Raw genomic sequence first — 25,181 nt, 5'->3', positions numbered from 1 at the left:
ACATTTTTAATAGTTTGCATTTCGGTGTAACTTTTCAATATTAATAATTCAACCGGCTACAATCTGCTGTCTAAAATTCACTGTCTGTGCCGCCAGGGCAAGTGCCACTGTCATGAAATTTATAATTTTTAGTACGTTATTAATCAAAAAAACGGCAGCCGACATGGACTTGTGCGTTCTTTTCGCCACAAAAAAATATTTTGATGTATTTGGATTTTTGTAACTCCCACCATGAAAATCCTCTCAGGGATTGGTTTTTGAGAAGAACCAGGAAGTGATGTACATGGTGGGACCGCCCCCAAGTGGACTCGTTTGTTTCTATTAGTTTTACCTGCGGGAAAGTCGCTCGTTATTCCTTCGTGTTAGCTAAAATTGCATTGCCGGACGTTGCCCCAACGCTTGGGAGGACGGATTTACCCCTCATAAGTTTCCAAGAGACCCGGTTCGTCGTGAAAAACAGATTGCACGGCTTGGTGGGTTCCGGATCACAGGTAGGTGTGTATACAGCTGCTAAAAAAAAAAATAATAGTGGGGGGGCGTAATCTGTAAATCCGTAAATGTGTCGATGTGCCACCCCGGCCGAAGCCGTGATCGGATGGGCCGCGCTGTCGTCGTCGCTCGCGGGCAACATTGTTCATGGCCGCCGCCGCGGAGGTGGATCGGGCGGAGATGGTTTGGCCGCGATCCGCGTATCATCTAAATATGGCTCGAAATGATAAGGGAAGGTTGCTTGTCGTTCCTTCGTGTTCGCCAAAATGCCGGCTCGTTGCATTACTTACATTGAAGTGAATAAACTGATATGTATTTGTCATTTCATTATCTATTTTACAATGTTTATAGGGATGACGGTAGACCATTCAGGTCAGAACCGGACAGCCAGCCAATCAAGTTAGGCTTTCTTAGCATGTGACATCACCTGACTAAGAAAGCGTAACTGCGATTGGCTGGCTGTTCCGTTTCTGACCTGAAGTAACGCCACCTGGTGGCACAGGCGGCAAATTTCATACAGCGAATTGTCGCAACAATTGAAAATGTGATCGCTTCACATTTCAAATTCAAATCCAATTTTGGCAAACACGAAGGAACAAAGAGCGACTTTCCCGCAGGTAAAACCGGTATGAACACACGCCTGAGTGCGCTCCTGCTGATTATGTCACTTCCTGTTTCTTCTCCAAAATAAATCCCTCAAGAGGATTTTCATGGGGGGGAGGGAGTTACAAAAAAACATACCTGTCAAAATTATGTTGTGTGGTGAAAAAACGGATGGATCCATTCCTTTTTTTTGTAGTAAAAACATGCTAACATGCTAAAAATCCTGCTTTTCCTGTCAGTGGCTCTTTAATAATAGTGATTTGCTGCAAAAAATGTTTTTCATGGCATTTCATTCCTTTGTTGATGTTGTTGAATTCTGACTACTTTTGTTAACAAAGTTCCTGCTTGTCCTTTTCCAATCCAAGGCTAAGTTTCCTCATAAAGGCTACATAAAGGGGGGGGGGGGGTCTGGAATGTGTGCACTGTAAAAAAAAAAAAAAAAAAAAAAAAACACTGGCCCGATGAGCTTTCCTCGCGAGCAAGTTTAATAATAAACGTGCAAATTGTTACGCTTCGCCCGGGCTCCCTCGCAAAGGTCGGCGGGCGGACCCCCCGCGGCGCGCCCGGCTTCGGAATTCGCCCTCGCGGCGGCCCGACGTGGAGTCCAAAGTAGACTTGTTACTTTTTCACCTGCGTGGCCCCCCCGCGGAGCCGTACGGGCCCCGGCCCGGGGCTAATTTACAGAACCTCCGCGCCGGACCTGACTTCCTGTTAGCGCAGACATATTTCGTTGTTTCACGCGTGGATTATTTAGGCGGCTGTGCTAGTTATTAATATCCGTGACCCTCATGTGGATGGAGTTTGTTTTTGTTGAAAAAATGTTAAAAAATGTAACGTGGGTTCATCATTGTGTACGTCGCTGGTGTCAAACTCAAGGCCCGGGGGGCCAGATCTGGCCTGTTGCGTGATTTTATGTGGCCCGCAAAGCCAAATCTGATTCTTGTAAAAATCTGGACCAAAATTTCAAATTGTCATATATCATAAATGATTTTTGTGTGACTGAAACGTGAAGCGTTGAAAAACACATCACCCTTGATTTATGATTCCAAAACTAGTTCATAAATTGATGATGTAAATATGATGAGGCGGCACGGTGACTCAGCTGGTCAAGCGTTGGCCTCACAGTTCTGAGGTCACAGGTTCGATCCCTAACCTGCCTGCGTGGGTTTTCTCCGGGAACTCCGGTTTTCTCCCCCATCCCAAAAACATGCAAAATTAATTGGACACTCTAAATTGCCCGTAGGTGTGATTGTGAGTGCACCTGTTTGTCCCCATGCGGCCTTGCGATTGGCTGGCGACCAGTCCCCGCTCTCCCGCGACCCTCGTGAGGATAAGCGGCTAAGAAAGTGGACGGATGGATATTTCAAAGTCTCCTGCCGCACAGCAAAAATGTTACAGCTGAAAACGCATACTACAGTAGAAGACATTTATAGATACATATTTGAGCTGCCCGACTGTATGAAAAGTGTTTTGGTTCACGTAATTTTTTTCTGCACTGCCAGACATTTTGGAGAAGGAATTTTGCAAACATTATTCAACAAAAATATGAACAACAGCTGGGTGTCACTTAATAACGAAAAGTTTTCATGGTAGCCCACCCACCACAGTTTGAAAACCACTGACATGACAAACGTATCAAAGGCAGCTGGAAAGCGTTGGCCTCACAGTTCTGAGGTCCCGGGTTCAATCCCGGACCCGCCTGTGTCGAGTTTGCATGTTCTCCCCGTGCCTTGGTGGCTTTTCTCCGGGTGGGCACTCCGGTTTTCTCCCACGTCCCCAAAACATGCAACATTAATCGGACACTGTAAATTGCCTCAAGGTGTGATTGTGAGTGTGGCTGTTTGTCCCAATGTGCCCTGCGATTGGGTGGCGACCAGTTCAGGGCGTACCCCGCCTCCTGCCCGTCGACAGCTGGGATAGGCTCCAGTCCTCCCCGCGACCCTCGTGAGGATAAGCGGCTATGAAAATGGAAGGATGGACTATTAGAGTATTTTGCGAAAGTGTTTTCAGTCGTGAAAGGTCACCCGGAACGATGCCGCCGACCTCCGCTCATGAGCTGTAGACAAATGCGGCGTTGGCCATCGGCGACCTGTCAACAGCAGACGCCGCCATAGGGGTCACGTCTTCGCGCCAGACAGAAAAAAAAAAAAACCCCAAAAACCAAACCGAGCCGGCGGGCCGGCGGGGACGCCAAGTGGGACCGATTCGCGCACGTGCGGCGCTAAATGAAAATCGATCGAGCCAGAGAACGTGCGGCTCGCGTCAACCTTCTGGCGGTCCGGGAGGAGAACACGTCGTGTGAGTGGCCGTCACGCTCGTCCCCTCTCGCGCTCAGTGATTTCTTTTTCTTTCTTAAAAATGGACTCACGTGCACTGTTGAAACACTCTTCTGTGCGCCGCTGAAAGGATGAAAGGGAGCTGAAATATGGATTGCAGTTGTTGGGATGTGTGAGAGTGTTTGACTCGTTTATCTTAGCAAAAAAAAAAAAAAAAATGTGCGTATGAGTGATTCAGTCGTGCTAATGAGAGCGCTTCACGGTTGCGCGAGGGATAAATGATAAACTACCCCAAAAATGACAGCGACGAACCATCTGTTAATTATTTTTAAGACGCTGTTGGATGTGAAATGTACATAAAACATATTGAGTATGATCTATCTGAATTATTGTTTGCGTTTCTTTTTTTAATATACCAAAAAATGCTAATCACTTGCATGCTAATTCTAATCGCTAGCTAGTCGTTCAGCATTTAGCTTTCTCACATCCTGTACGCCACTTTTTTTTTTTTTTTACCACATATCCAGAAGCAAGTTATGCGGTTTTAGGATTTAAGCCCATCTCTCATAAATGAGAATAAAATGCACGCTAGTATATTATGGGATGTTCCATTTTTGAGTGTTTTATTTCGTCTTTTGTAAAAATATTTCCGCTATTGTGCGTGTTTCCTGATATCTAAAACCGTTTCATTTGATTTGTACTTTTACACTCTCTCTCTCTCCCTCTCTCTCATCTCTCTCTCTCTCTCTCTCTCTGTGTGTGTGTGTACATGTGTGTGTGTGTGTGTGTGTGTGTGTGTGTATGTATATATATATATATATATATATATATTATATATGAGAATCAATTCCAAAGCCAATTTATTTGTCTTGCGAATTTCATTCACAAGGTAACGCAATGTGCTCTACATGATTAAAGGGATTTGAAAACAAAGAGATAAAACGTTTAAAGCGGCATAAAAACAATAAAAATGACAAACAAAATATTTAAAAAAAAGACAATTAATAGCGAATAAAGTGCAAGTAATGTGATCAAAAAGTGGATATGTTCTAAAAAAGCATGAGGATAAAAGAAAAACAAGACGGCTCTCATCCAGTAAATGTATTTTGTCAACTATGATCTGTATATGCTTGACGCAAATTGAGGATTTCATTTGCAATTGTCAAAGCACCCCCCCCCTCCTCCATCGAATGAATCCACACATTCGTAAAGCACAATTGTAGCCTTCCAGTATGAAATCTACAAGTGAGCTCTTGGCCGTCGGCCAGTCTGGATTTCCCGTCGGGGTCCGCTGTTATGTAACCGGGCTTTTGTCTAAAATTCATTGTTTGAATGCTGCTCTTAGGGGGTTGGGGGCTGTGGGGAGGGGGGGGGGCAGTGTCGATGGTGTGAGGGAGGTAGAGGGGGAATGCATACTGAACGTGACGAATGCAAGCCGTCCATTGTTACACGGATATGAAGTTCTGCACGTTTTCCAGTGTAATTGGGCCAACATGGGGTTGGACGGTGGTTCAGCTGGAAAGTGTTGGCCTCCCAGTTCTGAGGTCCCCGGTTCGATTCCGGACCCGCCTGTGTGGAGTTTGCATGTTCTCTCCCGTGCCTGCGTGGCTTTTCTCCGTGCACTCCGGTTTCCTCCGACATCGCAAAAACATGCAACGTTAATTGGACACTCCAAATTGCCCGTCGGTGTGATTGCGAATGCGACTGTTTGTCTCCATGTGCCCTGTGATTGGCTGGCAACCAGTTCGGGGTGTACCCCGCCTCCTGCCCGTTGACAGCTGGGATAGGCTCCAGTCCTCCCCGCGACCCTCGTGAGGATAAGCGGCAAAGAAAATGGCTGGATGCATATTAGTTACTCTCCTTTTCCCACTGTATTCTGAAAACGCCTTTGCACAAATAAAAGTTTCCACTTCCACAAATTCCGGAGTTGTTTGCTATTTGTGCCATATTTGCAGATTATTAATGCTCCATTTGGCATCTTGGTAGGCTCCAGCACTCCCCGCGACCCTCGTGAGGATAAGCGGGTAAGAAAATGGATGGACGGATGGGCCAACATGGCCTCCCTCCTTCACAGCATTGAAGAAAGATAAAATGTGGAACTTCTCCATGACAAGATAAGGATTTTGAAAGGATAAATGAAGAATTGAGGTCAAAGCTAAACCAAACGGGTGAATCTTGAGCCTCCTTGTAAAAACTCCACAGACCACACCTTGCGCCCTGCGGCACCCCACCGGGTGGCCAGTTGACGCGCCACCTTTAGGGGGTCAAAGGACCGCCCTGGATCCCTCATCGTGGGACGCCTCCCGTCCACCGGGCCCGATTCCCCCCCCCCCCCTCCTCCCGATTGATTGGGTAGGGTCTTCGATCGGCCTCCTTATTTGGGCAAGCACAGCAATTATGGGACGCTTCCGTTTTGGAGACAAGGTTCGAGAGAGCAGACTTGGATGGTTCCCGCAGGGCGAGAGGAAGACCAAAGAAAAGGTTGACGGATGTTGTCGTTGGTGTTAAAGAGAAAGATGCACGAGATAGGCTTAGATGGAAAAGGATGACAAGCTGTGGCGACCCCTAACGGGACAAGCCGAAAGGAAAAGAAGAAGATACTGTGTATACTTTTTTACGCTATAGTTACAGTACCAGGAATGTCCACTGGAGAGCAGTAGAGTGCAAAAAATAGTCTTCAGGGCTGTCTTTTGGAGTCTTCCCGTTGAATTCTGATGTAAACACTTGGAAGTGACAGCATCCCACTTTGAATTGATTGGAAGTGTAATTTTCTCTGTGATGAGGCTTCATCGTATTTCAATCTCCGACTCACAGTCGACGCGCGAGCGTTTGCGGCTCATTTGGTTTCCCGGTGGCGCTGCATATGGTGAAGAATAATCTCGCATATGTCGTGATTACTGTACTCGGGACCGGGGGGGGGGCTTGTTTTTTTTTTTTTTTATTTTTTAGGTTCTGCTCATACTGACATTTTGCAGTGACACATAAAGTAGAATCTCTACAGACGGAGTGAGTCCGTCTGTGGCGCGCAAGGGGTGGGGGCATCGGCTAAACTGACATTTGAACGGGGGTGTGCAGACTTTATATATCCACTGTAAAACAGCATCTTACAGACTTTTGCCATATTCAGCTGAAAGGTACTCAGCCATGAAATGCAAATTGTGTACACGCTGTCCAAATTTTGACCACATTTGGGGGTTAACTTGACAAAGCGGCTTCCCGAGACTTCATGATGCTTTCTGGCTTTTTTCACATCGTCCCACACGCTGCAAAAAGCCAACCTCTGACCCGAGCGAAGCCTCGGCAGAGAACACTAATGACACTTAAAAAGAGTGAACATCGCTCACAGGCGCGCGCGATTGACTGGAACGGTGGTCTCGATCGCGCTCATGAAACACGACCTGCCCTCCGAGCACAAAACAACACTTGGAACTCGGAAGAGGCCTTTGTTTGGCAACAGGAAAAGACGAGCACGGCGCCGTCATTAGCGCCCCCCTGAGACGTGGCTGGATTGATGTTGCCGTTCAGAACCGATGATGACGAAACGCCCCCAAAGCCTTCGGTGGGGGTGGGGGGTTCAGAGGTTCAGAATGCCGGGTGTGAAAACCTGCTGGTGCCAAAGGGCGGGCAAGAAGAAGAGAAGAAGAAGAAGAAGAAGAAGAAGAAGAAGAGAAGAAGAAGAAGAGGAGGAGAGTAGAAGGAGAACAAGAAGAGCAGGAGGAGGAGGAGAAGAAGAAGGAGAAGAAGAAAGAGGAGGAGGAGAAGGAAGAGAAGAAGAAAAAGGAGGAGGAGGTGGAGAAGAAGAAAAATAATAAAAAAAGAATTAAAAAAGGAGACCAACTATAAGGAGGAGGAGAAGGAGAGGAAGAAAGGAGGAGGAGAAGAGGAATAAGAGAGAACAAGAAGGAAGAGGAGAAGAAGCAGAAGAAGGAAAAGAAGAAGAAAAAAGGAGGAGTTGAAGAAGGAGGAGGAGGAGAAGAAGGAGTAGATGGAAGAGAAGAAGAAAGAGGAGGAATCCAAGGAGGAGAAGGAAGAGAAGAAGAAAATGGAGGAGGAGGAGGTGGAGAAAAAAAATGACACCAATAATGATAAGAATAAGGAGCACGAGGAGGAGGAGGAGAAGAAGAAGAAAGAGGAGGAGGAGAGGAAGAAGAAGAAAGGAGAAGGAGGAGGAGGAGGAGAGAAAGAAAGGAGGAGGGGAATAAGAAGGACAAAAAGAAGGAGGAAAAAGGAGAAAAAGGAGGAGAGGAATAAGAAGGAGGAGGAGAAGAAGAAGAAGAAAAGAGGACTAGAAGGAAGAGAAGAAAGAGGAGGAGAAAAAGAATAAAAAAGGAGACAAAGAATATGAAGAAGAATGAGAACAACAAGGAGGAGAAGAAGAAGAAAAAGGAGAAGAGGAATAAGAATGAGAACAAGAAAGAGCAGGAGGAGAAGAAGCAGAAGAAGGAAAAGAAGAAAAAAAGAAGTCGAAGAAGAAGAAGAAGGAGGAGGAGGAGAAGGAGTAGATGGAAGAGAAGAAGAAGAAAGAGGAGGAATCCAAGGAGGAGAAGGAGGAGGAGAAGAGGAAGAAACGAGGAGTAGAAGGAAAAGAAGAAAGAGGAGGAGAAGAATAAAAAAGGGAGACAAAGAATAAGAACAAAAAGGAGGAGGAGGAGGAGAGGAAGGAGGATGAGGAGGAGGAGAAGGAAGAGAAGAAGAAAAAAAAGAAGAAGAAGATGACTGAGCACGAGCGTTGCCTCTGTTAAAAGCCACGCTCCAACCAAAACCAAAAGGCTCAAGGTAAGCAGTGCTGCACTGACTTTTGTCGCGTTGGTTACTGTACAAACAATGTGCATTGCGGCATGGAAGTGTTTCGACTGAACCGGCAAGTTGCCTTCATTTGAGTCACATTCCACTTGTTTTTTTTTTTTTTTTTTTTTTAATCTGATGAAAGAGAACATTTGCCAATGACACGACCGAGCCGCGACTCCAGCGAGCTCGTGGAAACACTTCAAGTGAGCCGGCACACGCCAATGTCCCGCACTCACCCCCCGAGGTTATCGCGTACTAACGCCTACGTGTGAACAAGCTCCAGATGAAGTCACTGAGAAGATGTGAGGAAAAAAAAAACAAAAAAAAACCCAAAACATTCTTAGCGCGTTGATTAAAAATCCTGAATTTTCGCAGAGGCCTCAAAGACCTTGAGGGTCTCGCATAAAATGCAGATTAACATTTTGGCCCCAATCAATCCGCAAACAAGTCGAATTTGCCAACTACTCGTCGCTGTGTGTGTGGGGTGGGGGGGTGGGGGGGGGAGAAAAATAGATGCTTGCTCAACCTGAAAAATCACTCAACAAGCCAAACCGTTTGAGATGTTTCACAAATACTTTGAAAACCGTCTTTACGCGCAACGATCAAAGTGCATGGCGAGCAAATCAATGATCACATAACATACACAATTTTGGAGTTATAATACAAAGAAATCAAATTCCTTTTCAAAATTGTGTGGAAATTAAATGTTTTATTTGAGAAGCCAAGCGGGGACGTAAGAGTCCGCGTCATGGGCAAGCGCCTCGGGGTGGACCCAAATGCAGGACTCCGAAACGAGGATGTGATGTTAAGCGTGGTTTTATTACGAAATGAGGTCGTGTACCAATAAGCAGTCTAAAAGTGTCACGAACCTCCGGTACGGGGAAGGACCCAAATGCAGGACACCGAGGCAGAGGCATAATGTTCAATGTGGTTTATTCCGGAAACTAGTCCCTTGTCGCTAGCCTTTGATTTTCTGATTGAATCTCAGCTAATAGAAGTTTGATTGCGCTTGATAGGGAGCATAATCCAGTATATGCTAATTTTAGACTTAAATCCCGGTGGTCCTCGAGAAATGCTGTCACGGAACTCAACGGTTTCCGTGATCAGGTCCACCGATTCTTCCCCAACATCGGTCGCAATCCAGTAGATCAGCGGAATCTTGATGAGCGACCGAGATGACGGCGTCAAATCAATGTGACTGGTCGCTCCCTTTCGAAGAGTTACAAGTTGCTACATTGTTCCCTGTTTTTAACTCTCGGTCACAAAGCATAATCATCATAAATCCAATTTTTTTTTTTCTTGGAGTGTCCTGATTTTGTGACAAAATGACATCAGAGAACCGTTTGAAACACAAAAGTTAGCTATTTCCAAAATAACTCATTTATTGCTTCATTTATATTAACTTAGAAAACACAGAATAAAAATTATTAGGTATGACATGGAAGCCAGTAAAATGAAAACTCATTTGGACATATTTAATAAAAAATGGAGCCCTCAGCTCTTCATTTCAACTATTTTATGTTAGAAGGAATTCCCTACTCCTGAATAGCAAAGACCGCACAAATTCTCGTCATGTCATTATCCAAGCCGCTTATCCACAGTAGGGTCGCTGGAAAGCTGGAGCCTATCCCGGCTAGCTTTGGGGCGAAAGGCGGACTACGCCCTGAAATGGTCGTAGGGCAGATATCCAACACCGAGCGGGACTCGATCCCACGCTGCCCGCACCAAAGCAAGGCGTGTGTACCGCTACGCCATCAGTGACTCACCGCACAAACGTTATGTGGCAAATGCGGATCAATAGTATTGAGGACAGCGGTCAGACATTCGTCAGACTTGGAAAGACAAACGAGGCATCTGGGTGGCGGCGCTTTGTCTCTGTGGGTGTCTGACACGTCATCATCGCAACAAAACATGCCAGTTATTTTTAAATTGCTGCACCGCAGGTTGCTCGGACCGCAATTTAATGGCCGGCAGACCGCCGCCTCTCGAATACAATTCAGCGGACAACCAGAAGCGCCGACAAGTGACACAAATGGAATCAACTACGGAGAAACACAAGATGGAGTTTTATTACAGAAGTACTGCTAGAGTGGGCAATAAATTGGCGGCTGGAAGTAACACAGGCCAAAATCTGGGGGCTGGGTAAGGCTAATTGCACGCTAGGTGTAATTTAATCAAATGCGAGAGTCTAATTAAAAAAAAGTCTTAAATCAAAATTTTCATAAATAGGCGCTCTAATTTCCACAGGTAGACAATTCCGGATTGAGTGGGATTAAATTGGGGGTGGGTGGCAGCAAAACAGGCCAAACTCTAGCGTAGCGGGTGTGAGGCTGGGTAAAGCTAATTGCACGCTAGGTGTAGTTTAATCAAATGCGAGAGTCTAATTAAAAAAAGGCTTAAATCAAGATTTACAGAAGCAGGCGCTCTAATTTCCACAGGTAGACAATTCCAGATTGAGTGGGATTAAATTGGAGGCGGGGTGGTGGTTGCTGGCAGTAAAACAGGCCAAAATCCAGAGTAGCGTGAGACTGAGTCTGGGTAAGGCTAATTGCACGCTAGGTGTAGTTTAATTTTAAGTAAAAAAAGTCTGAAATCAAAATTTACAGAAGTAGTTTCTAGAGGTAGACAATTCCAGATAACTAGATCTTGACTAGATCCTCGCGTAAACCGTTGAGCCATGAACATCGCCGATGTGCGCGTCGTCATCCAAATTCGACACAGTTGTGAGCAGTCGGCGTGAGATGTTCACGACAGCAAAAGATGCAGTCTGGACTTCACCCCGCAGCAGATTATTCAACCAAAAAACCCTGCTGGGCTGAAAGACTACAACGGAGGTTCTGTCCTGCTATCGTAAGAGCGGAATGAGTTCTCCATCCGAGCGCCGAGGCTACGCGCGGGACAAAACCGCCGTCGAATGTAAAACGCTCGTCTGATTTACTCGTGAACTTTACACAGTACCGCGTGTCGACACGCGTTCAGGGGAGCTTCTGTTTCCAATTTCGCGTCGAAAGTCGTTGTCGAGGGCGCAGAAAAGCAAACGAGAGTCACTGTTTGCTTCCTGTTTCTTCTTCTGCAAATCAAATAAAAACTCGATTTGACTGCTGTAACGTTACCTGTGGTCAAACATCGAGACCAGCCACGATCCGGCTGCGGTTCCCGCCTCAATCCCCCTCGTCCGTTGTGTCACCCAGACCATCCCCTGAGAGCGTTGGCCTCACAGTTCTGAGGACCCGGGTTCAATCCCAGCCCTGGAGTTTCCATGTTCTCCCCGTGCCTGCGTGGGTTTCCCCCCACGTCCCAAAAAAAAACAAGCGTTAATTGGACACTCTAAATTGCCCATAGGTGTGATTGTGAGTGCGGCTGTTTGTCTCGATGTGCCCTGCGATTGGCTGGCGACCAGTTCAGGGCGTACCCCGCCTCCTGCCTGTTGACGGCTGGGATAGGCTCCACCACTCCCCGCGACCCTCGTGAGGATAAGCGGCTAAGAAAGTGGATGGATGGATATTTCAGTCTTCTGCCGCAGAGCTAAAATGTTGTACCTGAAAACGCATTCTACAGTAGAAGACATTTATAGATACTGTACATATTTATGTAAAAGAGAGTTCGAGCTAAGTTTTTTTTTTTTTTCTAGACATATTTCAACTTATATGTCTTTGATGCTTCATATAGGCATAAATCATGAGGCGTACTTGCCTCAAGATATATTCATTTGCACATGAGAAAACCGCACGCGGCTTTTCATGTCGCCGGAGCGCGAGGAACCGTATAAAAAGCCATTATGAGTTTTAATCCTTCAGAATAAAAGAGTTCCGCGCCGTATCGAAGAGTTTGAAAGCGTCGGCACAACAGCTCGCGTCGAGGGCGTGAAGTGGGTGACGAATGAAGGGCCTCATACTTAGCGTGCGAAGCTCTTTTTATTCCGATCCAGAATCAATATTCAGATGAGAACTCTCAAATCCGGGCGGCATCCATTTTGTTTTCCTTCGTTATTCACGTCTTACTGACAATACAGAAGAGACGCGCGTCGCGATGCATGAATGTTCGATGTTCAACAAAAGCGATAGCGAGTTCACTACATAAACGGCATCGATTATTCACGTTTTATTTACAACTCGGGAAAGATTTTCAGGACGACTTCGGAGCGTCTCTGATGTCGAGCCCGGGTCGGGGTCTTCATTCTCGCTCCTCGCACAATTGTTTGATGGATTCCTTCGCACCGAGCTCGGAAGAAACTGCATTGAACATTATGCCCCTCCCTCGAAGTCCCGCATTTGGGTCCGTCCCTTTACCGGAAGTTCATGACACTTTTGGACTTCTTATTGGTATACGACCTGAGTTCGGAATAAAACCACGCTTAAAATCATGTCCTCGTCTCGGAGTCCTGCATTTGTGCCCGCCTCCGAGCCGCTTGCCCGTGAAACGGATTCTGATGTCACCGGTTGGTTTCTGAAATAAAACATTTAATTTCCACACAATTTTCAAAGGAGTTTGATTTTGCCATTTCTTTGTATTAGAACTCCAAAGTTGTGTATGTTATGTTATGTATTTGATAGTCACAGCGATTCTGTGCCTTTTTGTCTGATCCTGTCTTGTTGAGTTATAAGTTTGCTCGATAGTCTTTTGGATCTCGCCTAGCCTAGCGTTTCTGTATCTATGTCTTATCGGACTGCTACACCGTGTATGACCCAGTTCCCGGAATAAACTACATTGAACATTATGCCTCTCCCTCGAAGTCCTGCATTTGGGTCCGTCCCCGCACCGGATGTTCGTGACAACCATGCCTTTATCGAACTTTGCTTGGTGCACTGAGAATCGAAAAAGGGCCATCACCCAATGCTGAAGTGTATTTATGCACAAACATAGGTATAAATAATAATATACTGTTTATTATATATGAATATATAAAAAGTTTTGAAAACTTGGTACAACTGAAAAAGACCTCTGCACACAAATTAGTTTCCTTACTTTATCAACTTACATTGTGCTGGGAAAAATTAGATTTTGTGCCATATTTCATCTTCCGATAGCTTTGCTACCATCTTGAACAGTAAAAATGACAAAACCTGGAAAAAAAAATCTTTTTTGTGCCTTTTGTTTCTTTTCCAAAATGAATGCTAATGCTAGTACTTTTTAATGATGGCATGCGAGAACACATCTATCCATCCATTTTCTTAGCCGCTTATCCTCACAAGGGTCGCAGGCGTGCTGGAGCCTATCCCAGCAGTCAACGGGCAGGAGCCGGGGTCCACCCTGAACTGGTCGCCAGCCAATCGCGGGGCACACAGAGACAGACAACCAATCACACTCACAATCACGCCTCGGGGTAATTTAGTCTCTCCAATTAATGTTGCATGTTTTCGGCATGTCCCGTTAGGGTTCGATTATGACAGAGACCACAAAAACTGGGATCCATCTTGAAACAATTACGACGTAGTATTGTTTTTAAGTACACAGGAGAAGTACTGGTCATACAAGAGCACTGAATAGTGAACAAAAAAAAAAAAAAAAAACATATCTGTGAAATATCATATCCATTCTTGGGGGAACTGTAATTATGGCATTACCAGCAGCAATTCCTTTGAACACCAAGGACTCACTGGGTCGCGTAAGACCTTTCAATGATCGAATCCGGAATGCTAATTTCCAGGGCAACCCAGCTGTCGTGATAATTATCTGCCCCCCCCCCCCCCCAAACACACACACACCCCATCGTGCCTATGTAGCTTCCGAAGATGCTATTTACAGCCACGACGTGAATCCAAAATTGGTTCCACCTGCTTAGGGAGGAAGAAGTTAACCGGGCATAAAATAATGCTGCTATGAAACTAATACCAGGAAATGGAGACCAAAATGGGGTTTTATTTTCATTTGACCCCAGGACAGAGGTCACCAACATTTTTGAGGGACACTGCTTTGGTGCCGAGTAATGCGAACGGATATACATATTTGACGTACACTTCCAAAATAACAAATTTGCTCAAATGACCATTAATAATATGTTATGATATGTTATTGATAAGTCATGGTGCTCATTTATATGGAAACACTGAACACGTTCAGGATTGGTCACAATAATTAGGAAATGATTCCGTTTTGGAGAAGGTGGACTTGGTACATATGCTAGCGATTTTGGTTTAATCCCTGTTGAGTTGTACAAGACTGGACGGGAACCAAGATTTGAGATCATAAAAGCAGCCAGAAAGGGAGGAGGGAGGAAGATGGTGTCACATCCCAGCGGTGCGGAGGCGGATACAAATGCAGGACTCCCAGGCAAAGGCATAATGTTCAGTGGGTTTTATTTGATGCACAATTACACGTTCCAAGAAAGCAGGGTAAAAAAAAAAAAAAAAAAAATGGGAAACAGGTTTCGATGACTATTAATCCAAGTATCTGAGTAACCCGGGAAGCGGTGAAGGATACTCACTAACACAAAGCAACAAACTGGCAAATGGCAATTTAAATACTTGGTCTAATCACAGTGCCTCATGCGAAACACATGTGGCCGGCGACAGGTGTCTGGGATGACACTCCCGGTAGTGGCCAAGCCTTGCTCATGGTGGCAGTGGGTTTGGTGTGCGTCGTCCGTGTAACGGTCAATGTATAAATTGAATTCACCAAGAGGCAGGATGTCGGCGGTAACGAAGGAGGGGGCCCAAGACAGAGCCCTGGGGGGCACCAAAAAGAAACAGGGTGACCTCTAGATTAGAGAAACTAATCGACCGGGAACTTCAGCTCCGAAGTTAGCAGTTGCGCCGAGGACAACAAGCCAACGTGGCGCATGGTGTTTGGACATTAATAACATGTACAGTTAAAAACATTAGTATTTTCGGCCCACCCGATAAAACAACACACACAAAAATACTGAAAAAAAATAATAAAAAATTACATTTTAAAAATAAAAAAACAAATACTTTACCCCTCAAATTCAACTCTCGTGTGACTGCACGTGTACATTTGCTTCAAGTGCGGTCGTTCTTGTACTAACATCGATTCACCAGCAGGGGGCGCTGTGTTGCAGCCGCCGGCGGACGCTGCCTCGCTCTTTCGCAGAAGAAGCTGAAGTCCAAAGAAAATAATCGCGTGTGAGAACTGTTAGCGGATGCTATTTATGTGCTGTGAGCTAAATGTGTATTCTGTGCTGGTTACAGGTAAGATACGCGGCGGTGTCGTTGCTGCGTTTGAGATGCATTGCTCTCGATTTTGTGTCGCATTTCTAAGTTTTCAGACGTTAATTGAACATGATAAAGCCCGAGTTAAAAAGAACAAATGAACAGGAAGAGTGTGTGCAACTTCCTGTTGCTTCACAATAAGAGCGACAGATCGGCAGGAGTTTTTGAGTGATTTTTTTTTGTTTTTTTTTCATGTCTAATCCGGCTGTATTATTTTTCGATGTTTAACTTGTCATATTTGTTTTCTGTATATTCTTGAACACCGGAATTAGGATAGAAGTCACTTATTTGAAGTTTCAAAGAGTTTTGTTCGGTACATTTGTTAGCTTATATGCTGCGTGATTCGAATTAGCAGAAGAAGCTGCAGTACAGTCAAACGAATCGCGTGCGAGAACTGTTCGCGGACGCTATTTATGTGCTATTTACAGAAAGAAAATAACTTTAATATGCCGCAAAAAGAATTGGGTGACTCCATTCTTTAAAGCAGGGCTCAGCAACCCTTTTGAGGATGAGGGCTACTTTGTGAGCACCGCACGAAGGTCGACGTGACCTGTTTGCGGCGAATTTCAGTCTCAGTTCATGACACGTAAATAAACTATTTTTGTTTGAATTGATTGTAGTAAATGACATTACAGGTATTTTAAAATTTTAATTTGTCCATCCATCCATAGCGCTGGAGCCTATTCCAGCTGTCATCGGGCAGGAGGTGGAGTACACCATGAACTGGCCGCCAGCCAATCACGGGGACACATAGAGACAAACAGACGCACTTACAATCACACCTACGGGCAATTTGGAGCGTCCAATTAATGTTGCATGTTTTCTCGGATGTGGGAGGAAACCGGAGTTTCTTTCGGCTTGTCCCGTTAGGGGTCGATTATAACAGCGACCTCATCGAGACAGACAGCGGTCGCACTCAAAATCACACCTAGGGGCAATTTAGAGCAGGGGTGTCAAACTCATTTTTCTCGCGGGCCACAATGTCGTTCCGGTTGACTTCAGAGGGTCGTTATGACTGTGGAACAAAAATATTTAATAATTTCTTCATATTTACATAATCAATTTATGAACTAGTTTTGGAATCAGAAATCAAGGGTAGTGTGTTTTTCAACTATTCACGTTTGGTAACACAAAAATGCTCGTAATATCTCAACTTTATCATTTATCCCTGCTAAAAATTTTTGATAGAAATATATAGAATTCTATAGAATTTGTACAGAACAATAGAATTTGTATAGAAATTCTATAGGAAGTGGCACGGTGGCTCAGCTGGTAAAGCGTTGGCCCAACAGTTCTGAGGTCCCCGGGTTCAATCCCGGACCAGCCTGTGTGGAGTTTGCATATTCTCCCCGTGTCTGCGTGGGTTCCCTCCGGGCACTCCGGTTTCCGCCCGCATCCCAAAAACATGCAACATTAATTGGACACTCTTAAATTGTCCCTAGGTATGATTGTGACTGTTGGCTGGCAACCAGTTCAGGGTGTACCCCGCCTCCTGTCCGTTGACCGCTGGGATAGGCTCCAGCACTCTCTGCGACCCTTGTGAGGATAAGCGGCTAATAAAATGGATGGATTCTCTCAGATTTGGATCCTAAAGTTCTTTAGAAATGTTATATAGAATTTTTTTTTAGCAGGGATGATACAGTATATGACAATTTGAAATCTTGGTACAGATTTTTACAAGAGTGATCGAAATTGACACTCGACTTGGCCTCGCGGGCCACATAAAATCATGCGGCGGGCCGGATCTGGCCCCCCGGGCCTTGAGTTTGACACCTGTGATTTTAGAGCGTCCAATTAATGTTGCATGTTTTTTCGCGATGTGGGAGGAAACCCGAGTGACTGGAGAAAATCCACGCAGGCACGGGGGGGGGGGGGGAGAACACGCAAACTCCACACAGGCGGGGCCGGGATCGAACCCCTGGACCTCAGAACTGTGAGATCAACACTTAACTGTTGAGCCACCGTGCCGTCCACTTGCGATGTTAAAAAAAAAAAAAAAGCCTGCTTGACTTTGATTATTTCCAATGAGATTCCCCCTTGCTTACGATTTTTAAATTCGCCGTTCGGCCAGCTCTTCGGTCGCAAAAACCGGAGCTGAAAAGCAGCCGACGGAGTCGAAAGGCTTGCGCGGCGGCGTCGTCCTCGGGTATCTCCCGACAATGCGGCGACGGGATTACGCACGCATGCAAATGCTATTCACGGGATCGACATGCGAAAGGTGTTTCGACTTCCCTGCCAAACGTCGCGTTAGCCACCATCTGCCAAATAACGGCCGCTATCGTGTCTGCCGGTGGTGAACGCGTTTCACAGACCGTTGCGCCATCCGCCCCTTTCCTTCCTATAGGAGTTAACAAGAGGAGTGTACAAAAAAAAAAAAAAAAAACATACACAAAGAAAAAAGAAGAGAAGAAGAAGGTCCTGCATTCTATGATGACAAGACACAATGACTCACTGACCTGCTCAGCAGAAGCTGATAAATGAGCCACTCCGTGACAGGTCTTCATCTCCTCATCCTGACGAATAAAAAGGCCTCCGGTGAGCTGCCGAGCCCAAAATAAAAAACGCAGGTGAATAAAAGAAGAGAATCTCGGGCTGGAAAGAGAACACCGGGAGGTAAACTCGCACAGAAATATCAAAAAATGGCTATTAAGGAAGAAGCGCCGGCACAGGGAATGTTTACCTTGCCTACAAAGCCCAAAACAACATTCTTGTCTTAACGGCTGTCTGGGTAAAACTGATATGAAGTCAGAAATGCATCTCCAACTTCTTAAATCCATCCTAGAATGAAATGTGTGACCCTGCAGAGACTTTTTCAATCATATCCCGTCAATGACTGACTAAAGGAAGGGTGTAGCGCTGACTTTTGCCGCAATTGTTGTGCCATTCGGCCAAAAACATCTCCTTTATGTTGCGGTATCGTGATGCAACAGTACAACCTCGGTTCGAGGCCACAATCCGATCAAGAAGGCGGTTCGAGAAGTGATTTGTTCGAAAACCAAATCGATGTTTCCCATTACAATTAATGGAAAAAGAAATAATGCGTTCCAACCCGAAAGAATTTGGCTTTTTAAAGCATTTTTTTTAAGCTTTTCCTGATAATAAACTGCATAGTAGAAATACCTGTATACTTTAAATACTGTGCATAATAAAACAATTTCACAAATATATTTATTTTTTGCTGAAATTTCTGCTTTAGTAGTAGAGTAGGCTAGGCTGGGAGTGTATTGCCGTATCTAGCGATTCAGCTCCCAGCCTTGTAAACTTTTTTTCAAATTAAAAAAAAGTGCAGAATAACTTTAAACAATCAATAATGAGGGGGGAAAAAAAACAAAAAAAAGTTATTATTACAAAAAAATAACGTGCAAAAACATGAACTCGAGTTAATGAAATCTTTGAAACAAAAATGCAGAAATACTAATGGAACAGAGCATTATTAAAGAAAAAGAACAATGTAAAACGTTCAACGATCAAATCTCAATCTCTGTAATTGCAAACAAAGGCTTCTCTACCAAATATTAACATTTGGTTTTCTCATGTGTTCAAATACTTTTTTGCACACACATAAATCGTCAAAAAAATTCAGATTTTAGATGATCTCGCTCACAGTGGACACGCACCGACGATGAAAATTTCAGACCCCCTCTGTGATTTCTAAGTGGGAGAACTGGCAATATAGCAGGGTGTTCAAATACTTATTTTCTTCACCGTATTGATTCTGAACTGCTCCAGATGATAAATAGCACAGTCGTACTTCAATTTACAAGTGAGTGATCCAACCTTTTTGTTTTTGATGAGCCATTTTTCAAATTTCAAATTAAGGGAACTTTATAACAAGTAGCAGCTTGGCAGACAGCCAATAATTATTCAAAAACAAAAACTTATTTCTTCAAGATGAATATTGTGAAGTTCACCATCAAGTTGATTACAGATAATTATACATTATGTATTTAACCAAACAATAATGTTGTCTCATGAACATCTGTTAGCTTAATGCGAATGCAAAATGCAAAGCACCATAGATGGGATAACAAAGATAGCATCCACGTTGCACTAATTATAAATCTTTAAATATTTGAACATAAGTGGTAGCGTCACAACCGAACAGTATCCAACAATACTCACCGGCATATATTCTTTCTCCTCTGCAACGAATACGACTGCATCTTAGTTGCAGCAGTCGTGTTTTGCGAGTCATCATCAAATCTATACGTAGTATTTCTTTATGTATTATACTCTCGCCGAGTGGCCGAGGTGCAGAAAGGAGCGGTGAATTCTAAATGCACAAATTGTTTCATTATTGACATTCTACTATGTTATTCCTCATATTCCTGATTTTTGAGAGCACCGTAGAGTGTCACATTGCCTTTAAAAAATATATCTCATATCAAATTTGTAGTTGTTTTGGAGGGGGGGGGGCACTGCAACGGATGAATGGCATATCCATTAGTTGTAAAGGTGAAAAATAATTTGAGCCTTATTAAACTTATAAGTGCACATGGCAATATTTTGGCCATTTCGGCCCGCTTTTATGGCTGAGAAGGACGAGCACGCAATTTACTTGAGTAGAGTAGTCGAGCGTCTTTCTTGGCCGTGTCCTCGGTGCCCAGCGAGGTGGGGGGGACGGGGGGCAGCGCTGCCAAATTGTGAGGGCTCGCCGCGAGATTTCACCTCTCCCGCGGTGCCATTCCGAGCACTGAAAGAAAATCAGAGCGGGCGTAAAACGGTTGGGGCAGAAATTACACGCGGAAAAGGAAACGTTGCGCATCCCGCGGCGAAATGTTGCCGGGATGCGAGAAATTGCGGCGGGGGGAGGAGGAGCAGGATGAGATGAACTCGTCAGGTCGACTCGTTGAGGCTGAAAAATGCCATGATAGCAAACAGCGGAACACAACACCACCAGTAAGTGGGTGTCCGGGGGGGGGATTTTATTAATCTGCGTATGGCACATTGATTTTTTTTCTTCCACACTGTGACTATTCGCTGAATTGTCCTGTGCACGTAAGTCAATGTGTACTCAGCTTTAAGATCCATCCGTCCACTTTCTGAGCCGCTTATCCTCACGAGGGGCGCAGGAGTGCTGGGGCCTATCCCAGCTTTAAGATCATCCATCCGTTTTCTTTGCCGCTTATCCTCACGAGGGCCGCGGCTGTCGACAGGCAGTAGGCAGGGTACACCCTGAACTGGTCGCCAGCTAATCGCAAGGCACATAGAGACACTCACAATCACACCTAGGGGCAATTTCGAGTGTCCGATTAATGTTGCGTGTTTTTGGGATGTGGGAGGAAAGCGGAGTGCCCGCTCGGAGAAAACCCACGCAGGCACGGGGAGAACATGCAAGCTCCACACAGGCGGGGCCGGCATCGAACCCGGGTCCTCGGAACTGTGAGGCCAACGCTCAAACCGGCAGTTGCGGGAAAATTATGCAGAATTGAATGTATTCTTGTTCACATTCTGGAGAGTTGGATTGTGTTCATGTTTTTAAAACCGATTCAAAAACAATTTTGAACCAGCTGCCAATTATGCTAATTTTGTCTTCATCACACAACTAGCTTGATTTTTGTCAGTGGTTGTCAAACTTTTTATGCCACCGTGCCGCCCTTGCTTTAAGATCAATTAGTTGAATTATTACTTGCCACATTAGTAAATTTGATGGGGCGCTTCAATATTTTTATCAGTCCCCTCCGAGGGTAACCGTGAGTAAAATGTGTCCCGCGACAAAAAAAAAAAAATGAATTTGACACCCCTGGTTTAGAGCGCCTCGTTGTCGCAGAGTGTAAATGTCCCACAAGATTGAATCCAGAATTTCAGTGGACATATTTTCATCGTCTAGCTTGCACGTACTTATGCGCAAGCACAGGAAAATTGCTCGCAAAGTAGCGTCAGATTTTCTCGGACAAGTACCGTCGTGGTATTTGATTCACGGTTAAGTGGGCGTGGCTTCAGCGCATCCTTCCAAATTTTGAAAAGGGGACGCAGCGGCTTGCGTTTTCAATATTTTGAAGCCTCATTTTAAATACTTGCTGATTCCCCCCCCCCCCCGTCCCCATCACTAAAATTTGGCAGGGTTTCAATTATGTGTCAAATTTGCACCACATTTTAATATCATTTTCCATCCAAGAGGAAATTTAGATAATTTCCCACGGCAACAGCGGTTTTGGTAATATTGGAAGAAATGACTCATTTACAATACATTTTAATATCGCGTTCCGTTTAAGAGGAAATTGGATCATTTCCCACGGCAACGGCGGTTTTGGAACTGTCTGGAACAAATGACAAATCTGTCAAAAAGTCATCAAATCTCCTGAAAAAGAGCAACCCTCTCTCGTTTTTTCTCTCTCTCTCTCTCTCGCTTGTGGCTCCCGGTGACACACACACACACACACACAGCGACCCCTCCTTCTCTCGTCTGACGATGATTTTATTATTTTTATTTTTTTTAAGGCGCTCTTCAAGAAACCTGCCGGTCCACCACGCTCGCGCTCTGGCAGTCAGTGGAGGAATGAAGCGGGAGGAAGCAACAGCTGCAGATGCGCCGAACGCCGCGAGGTCCCCGTTGATGCTCGGTTCCCGGTGAGATCCCGTCTGACCATTCAGGTTTAAAAAATAATAAAAAAAAAAATGTATGGAATATTGGGTGGGCAGTAGCGGCGTTACTAATTGAACTACGTTTGTCGGTGGCGTCGTGGTATTATTCCCGTTTATCGCGTGTCCACATTATTCTCTCGACGAAACCAAACTGTTCCGGTCCGTTTCAATATTTGATGTGATATTATGGAGGATGACACATCTGCAACTATCATTAATTGTTTAATATACTGTTCAGTTATGGAAATATAAATATTAACAGAAGATGTCCATATTAGGTTACTGCATAAGTCCAGCACATTAATGTTGCTGGGATAATAAGAATAAAGATGCGAAGATTTTAGAGCAAAGTGTTTGTTTAAATTCCATAATAATATTTGTTTAAGTTTTAAAATTTGCTTGGATTGCAGTTTAGCTATTTTTGTCACTTTATTGTAGCTAAACTTGCTACATTCCTTTAAGAAAAATATTGCATGCATAAAATGGGTTTGTTTGTTAATGAAATGATGATTTAAAAGAAAGGGGTCACGGATGGTGTCGTGGTACACGCGCCTGCCTTTGCTGCGGGCGGCGCGGGATCGATTCCCGCTCAGTGAAGCGGTCGATATCCGCCCTTGCGACTGACTGGCGACCAGTTCAGGGTGTGGTTTGTTTCCCGCGACCCCTGAGAGGATAAGCGGCTTGGATAATGTCGTGACATGATATGATTGAAAGGAAATATCGTGGCGGCACGGTGGAGCAGCTGGAAAGGGTCCCCCTCCCAGTTCTGAGGACCCGGGTTCGATCCCGGCCCCGCCTGTGTGGAGTTTGCATGTTCTCCCTGTCCCTGTGTGGGTTTTCTCCGGGCATTCTGTTTTCCTCCCACATCCCAAAAACATGCAACATTAATTGGACACTCTAAATTGCCCGTAGGTGTGATTGCGAGCGCGGCTGTTTGTCTCCACGTGCCCTGCGATTGGCTGGCGACCAGTTCAGGGCGTACCCCGCCTCCTGCCTGTTGACAGCTGGGATAGGCTCCAGCACTCCCCGCGACCCTCGTGGGGATAAGCGGCAAAGAAAATGGACGGATGGATGGATGTATAAAATGTATTCTGTTATCAGCTGAGCCCGTGTTACAAAATGTGCAGAAACCACGACCCGCTCAACTCATGCAAGGTCGAGTACTGGGGGGGACGGGGGGGGTGATGCTACTTCAGCTACGTGCTCGCACATACAGTAAATACATATTTGAGCCGGAAAAATATCTCCGCTGTAAGCCTGCAGTGGCTGGAATACATCCCACAGAGTCTTCGCAGGGCTTTCCCACCAACGCAACGATGAGGCGCTCTTAAGCGGCCAGCGTGACGCTCCCGTCCGCACGCTAGCCGTCACGTCCGATCGATTGGAGAAAAGGGGATGGACGGATTTTCCGACCTCCTTACTCGTCCGTCTTTCGCTGCGTGATATGCTACAACGAGGCACTCTAAAGCGGCTACACCGGCCCCGTTCCACATGCTCAACTTAAAATTGATTTTTTTTTTTTTTTTTCCTCCCTCCTCACATTCCCGTCTGTGTCTGTGCGATGAGCGCTCTGAAGTGGCCATGCCAGTGGACTATCCAAACGGAAGATTCCAAAGTGCAAAATGATGAAAAATGATATCAGTTTATCTTCACACTCTAACATCTAAATATTACATATTTGCAATGTTCACTCTAAGCTGCGCACCTGCGCAATCGTGCACTTGTAGCGTACACTCGGCACACATGAAAACAGATCCTCTCTCTCAGATCCGGTCTCTAACAAGCTGCTGCTCGGCCACACCGTGCCACACACGCTCTACTTCCTTGTTTACCTGACATCGCCCACCTCCGGCTCTTAAAGGGGTACTCTCATAATTACAAACACCGCCCACCACCGGTGCTTTAGTTAGAAACAGTCGGGGCAACGTAGAGCAAAGACGAATTGGACATGCTGCTTATGTTTACGCTTGATAATAATGGCTAAAGTCAAAAAAGAGATGCTGTTCCTTTAATGAATGTCGGAGTATGTGAATAATAATAATAATAATAATGATGAAGAAAAAGAGGAGAAACTGGATGAGATTTTCCTTTTTTTTTGAGTAAAAAAAAAGGTCTGGTCTGAAGCCAAAGTAGAAAGTACAGGATGAGATGGTGTATAATGTTAAAATTCCACCTTGGCGCAGCCTGATAGAGGATGAAAGCACAGACAATACAGTGCACAAAAAGCCAATTCCGTATTTTAAAAATATGAGAAATCATAAGAAAAACAGACATCACTGTGGGTTAAAAATTAATAAATGAAACAAAGTTGGAGGGGACATTTCAAATTTACGGTTCGTAGTTGGCTTGGTTTGGTTAGCAATGGATTTTTGCTGTCGTTTGTGGACATTTTCATTGCGAGTTTGCAAAAACACAAATAAAATGGTTGTGAAAGTTTTCTGACGGTAACGCCAATGCGCTAATATGAATCTTTTAACGAGGCATGTAACTACTCAATGGCTAACACCGATCTGACCACGGATGTTGCTCACAGTGGTCAAAGGGGGCGCTCACGGGCTTGGCGACATGTCACAAATTAGAGGGAACGTTGCATGTCGGCCTTCTTTTCAGCACGTAAATTGCATTTCGACACAAATGTCAGAATTCACTTCCCAGGGTCTCGAAGACTTTGGGTTCCCTCCGGCGTTCGCACACTTCAGGCCGCAGGTGGATAGCGTAAGGCAGAAGCCGCGGGACTCCAAGCCCCCCCGCGCTATGTTCCACCAGCTAGCCGACCCGGAGGCGGCCAACGACAGCTGCGGGGGGGCCCCCGCCTGCAACGCCACCTCGCCCGACGACGCGCTGCAGCTGCCCACTTTCTCCACGGCGGCCAAGGTGCGGGTCATCATCACCTTCAGCCTGTGCGCCGCGTCGGCCGTGTGCAACCTGCTGGTGCTGTGGGCGGCCGGCAAGGGCGGCCGGCGCAAGTCCCACGTCAGAATCATCATCATGAACCTGACCGTGGCCGACCTGCTGGTCACCTTCATCGTGATGCCCGTGGACGCCGTGTGGAACATCACGGTGCAGTGGCAGGCCGGGGACGCCGCCTGCAGGCTGCTGATGTTCCTCAAGCTGGTGGCCATGTACTCGTGCGCCTTCGTCACGGTGGTCGTCAGCCTGGACAGGCAGTCGGCCATCCTCAACCCGCTGGGCATCAGGGAGGCCAGGAAGAGGAGCAAAGTTATGCTGACCGTGGCCTGGAGCATGAGCGTGCTTCTCTCCCTCCCTCAGG

General features: G+C 45.5%; 1 protein-coding gene across 2 annotated transcripts in view; it reads left to right on the top strand.

Moving 5' to 3' along the window:
* The first annotated feature begins 465 nt into the window (after window positions 1–465).
* Window positions 466–25,181, top strand: part of gnrhr4 (gonadotropin releasing hormone receptor 4) — a 50,856-nt gene continuing 26,140 nt past the window's right edge. The window contains exons 1-3 of one of the 2 annotated variants that reach the window (XM_061822214.1): window positions 466–491; window positions 21,767–21,895; window positions 24,566–25,180. In XM_061822214.1, coding sequence (XP_061678198.1) covers window positions 24,665–25,180 — 516 coding nt within the window. In that variant the 5' untranslated portion in view covers window positions 466–491; window positions 21,767–21,895; window positions 24,566–24,664. Of the gene's footprint in view, window positions 492–15,208; window positions 15,305–21,766; window positions 21,896–24,565; window position 25,181 lie in introns of those variants that run through there. The other variant, XM_061822213.1, reaches the window with a different exon arrangement.

Source organism: Syngnathoides biaculeatus, chromosome 6 (genome assembly GCF_019802595.1).
Source record: "Syngnathoides biaculeatus isolate LvHL_M chromosome 6, ASM1980259v1, whole genome shotgun sequence".
Lineage (NCBI taxonomy): Eukaryota > Metazoa > Chordata > Actinopteri > Syngnathiformes > Syngnathidae > Syngnathoides > Syngnathoides biaculeatus.
The sequence above is the reverse complement of the archived record's forward strand: the minus strand, read 5'-3'. Positions and strand labels throughout refer to the sequence as shown.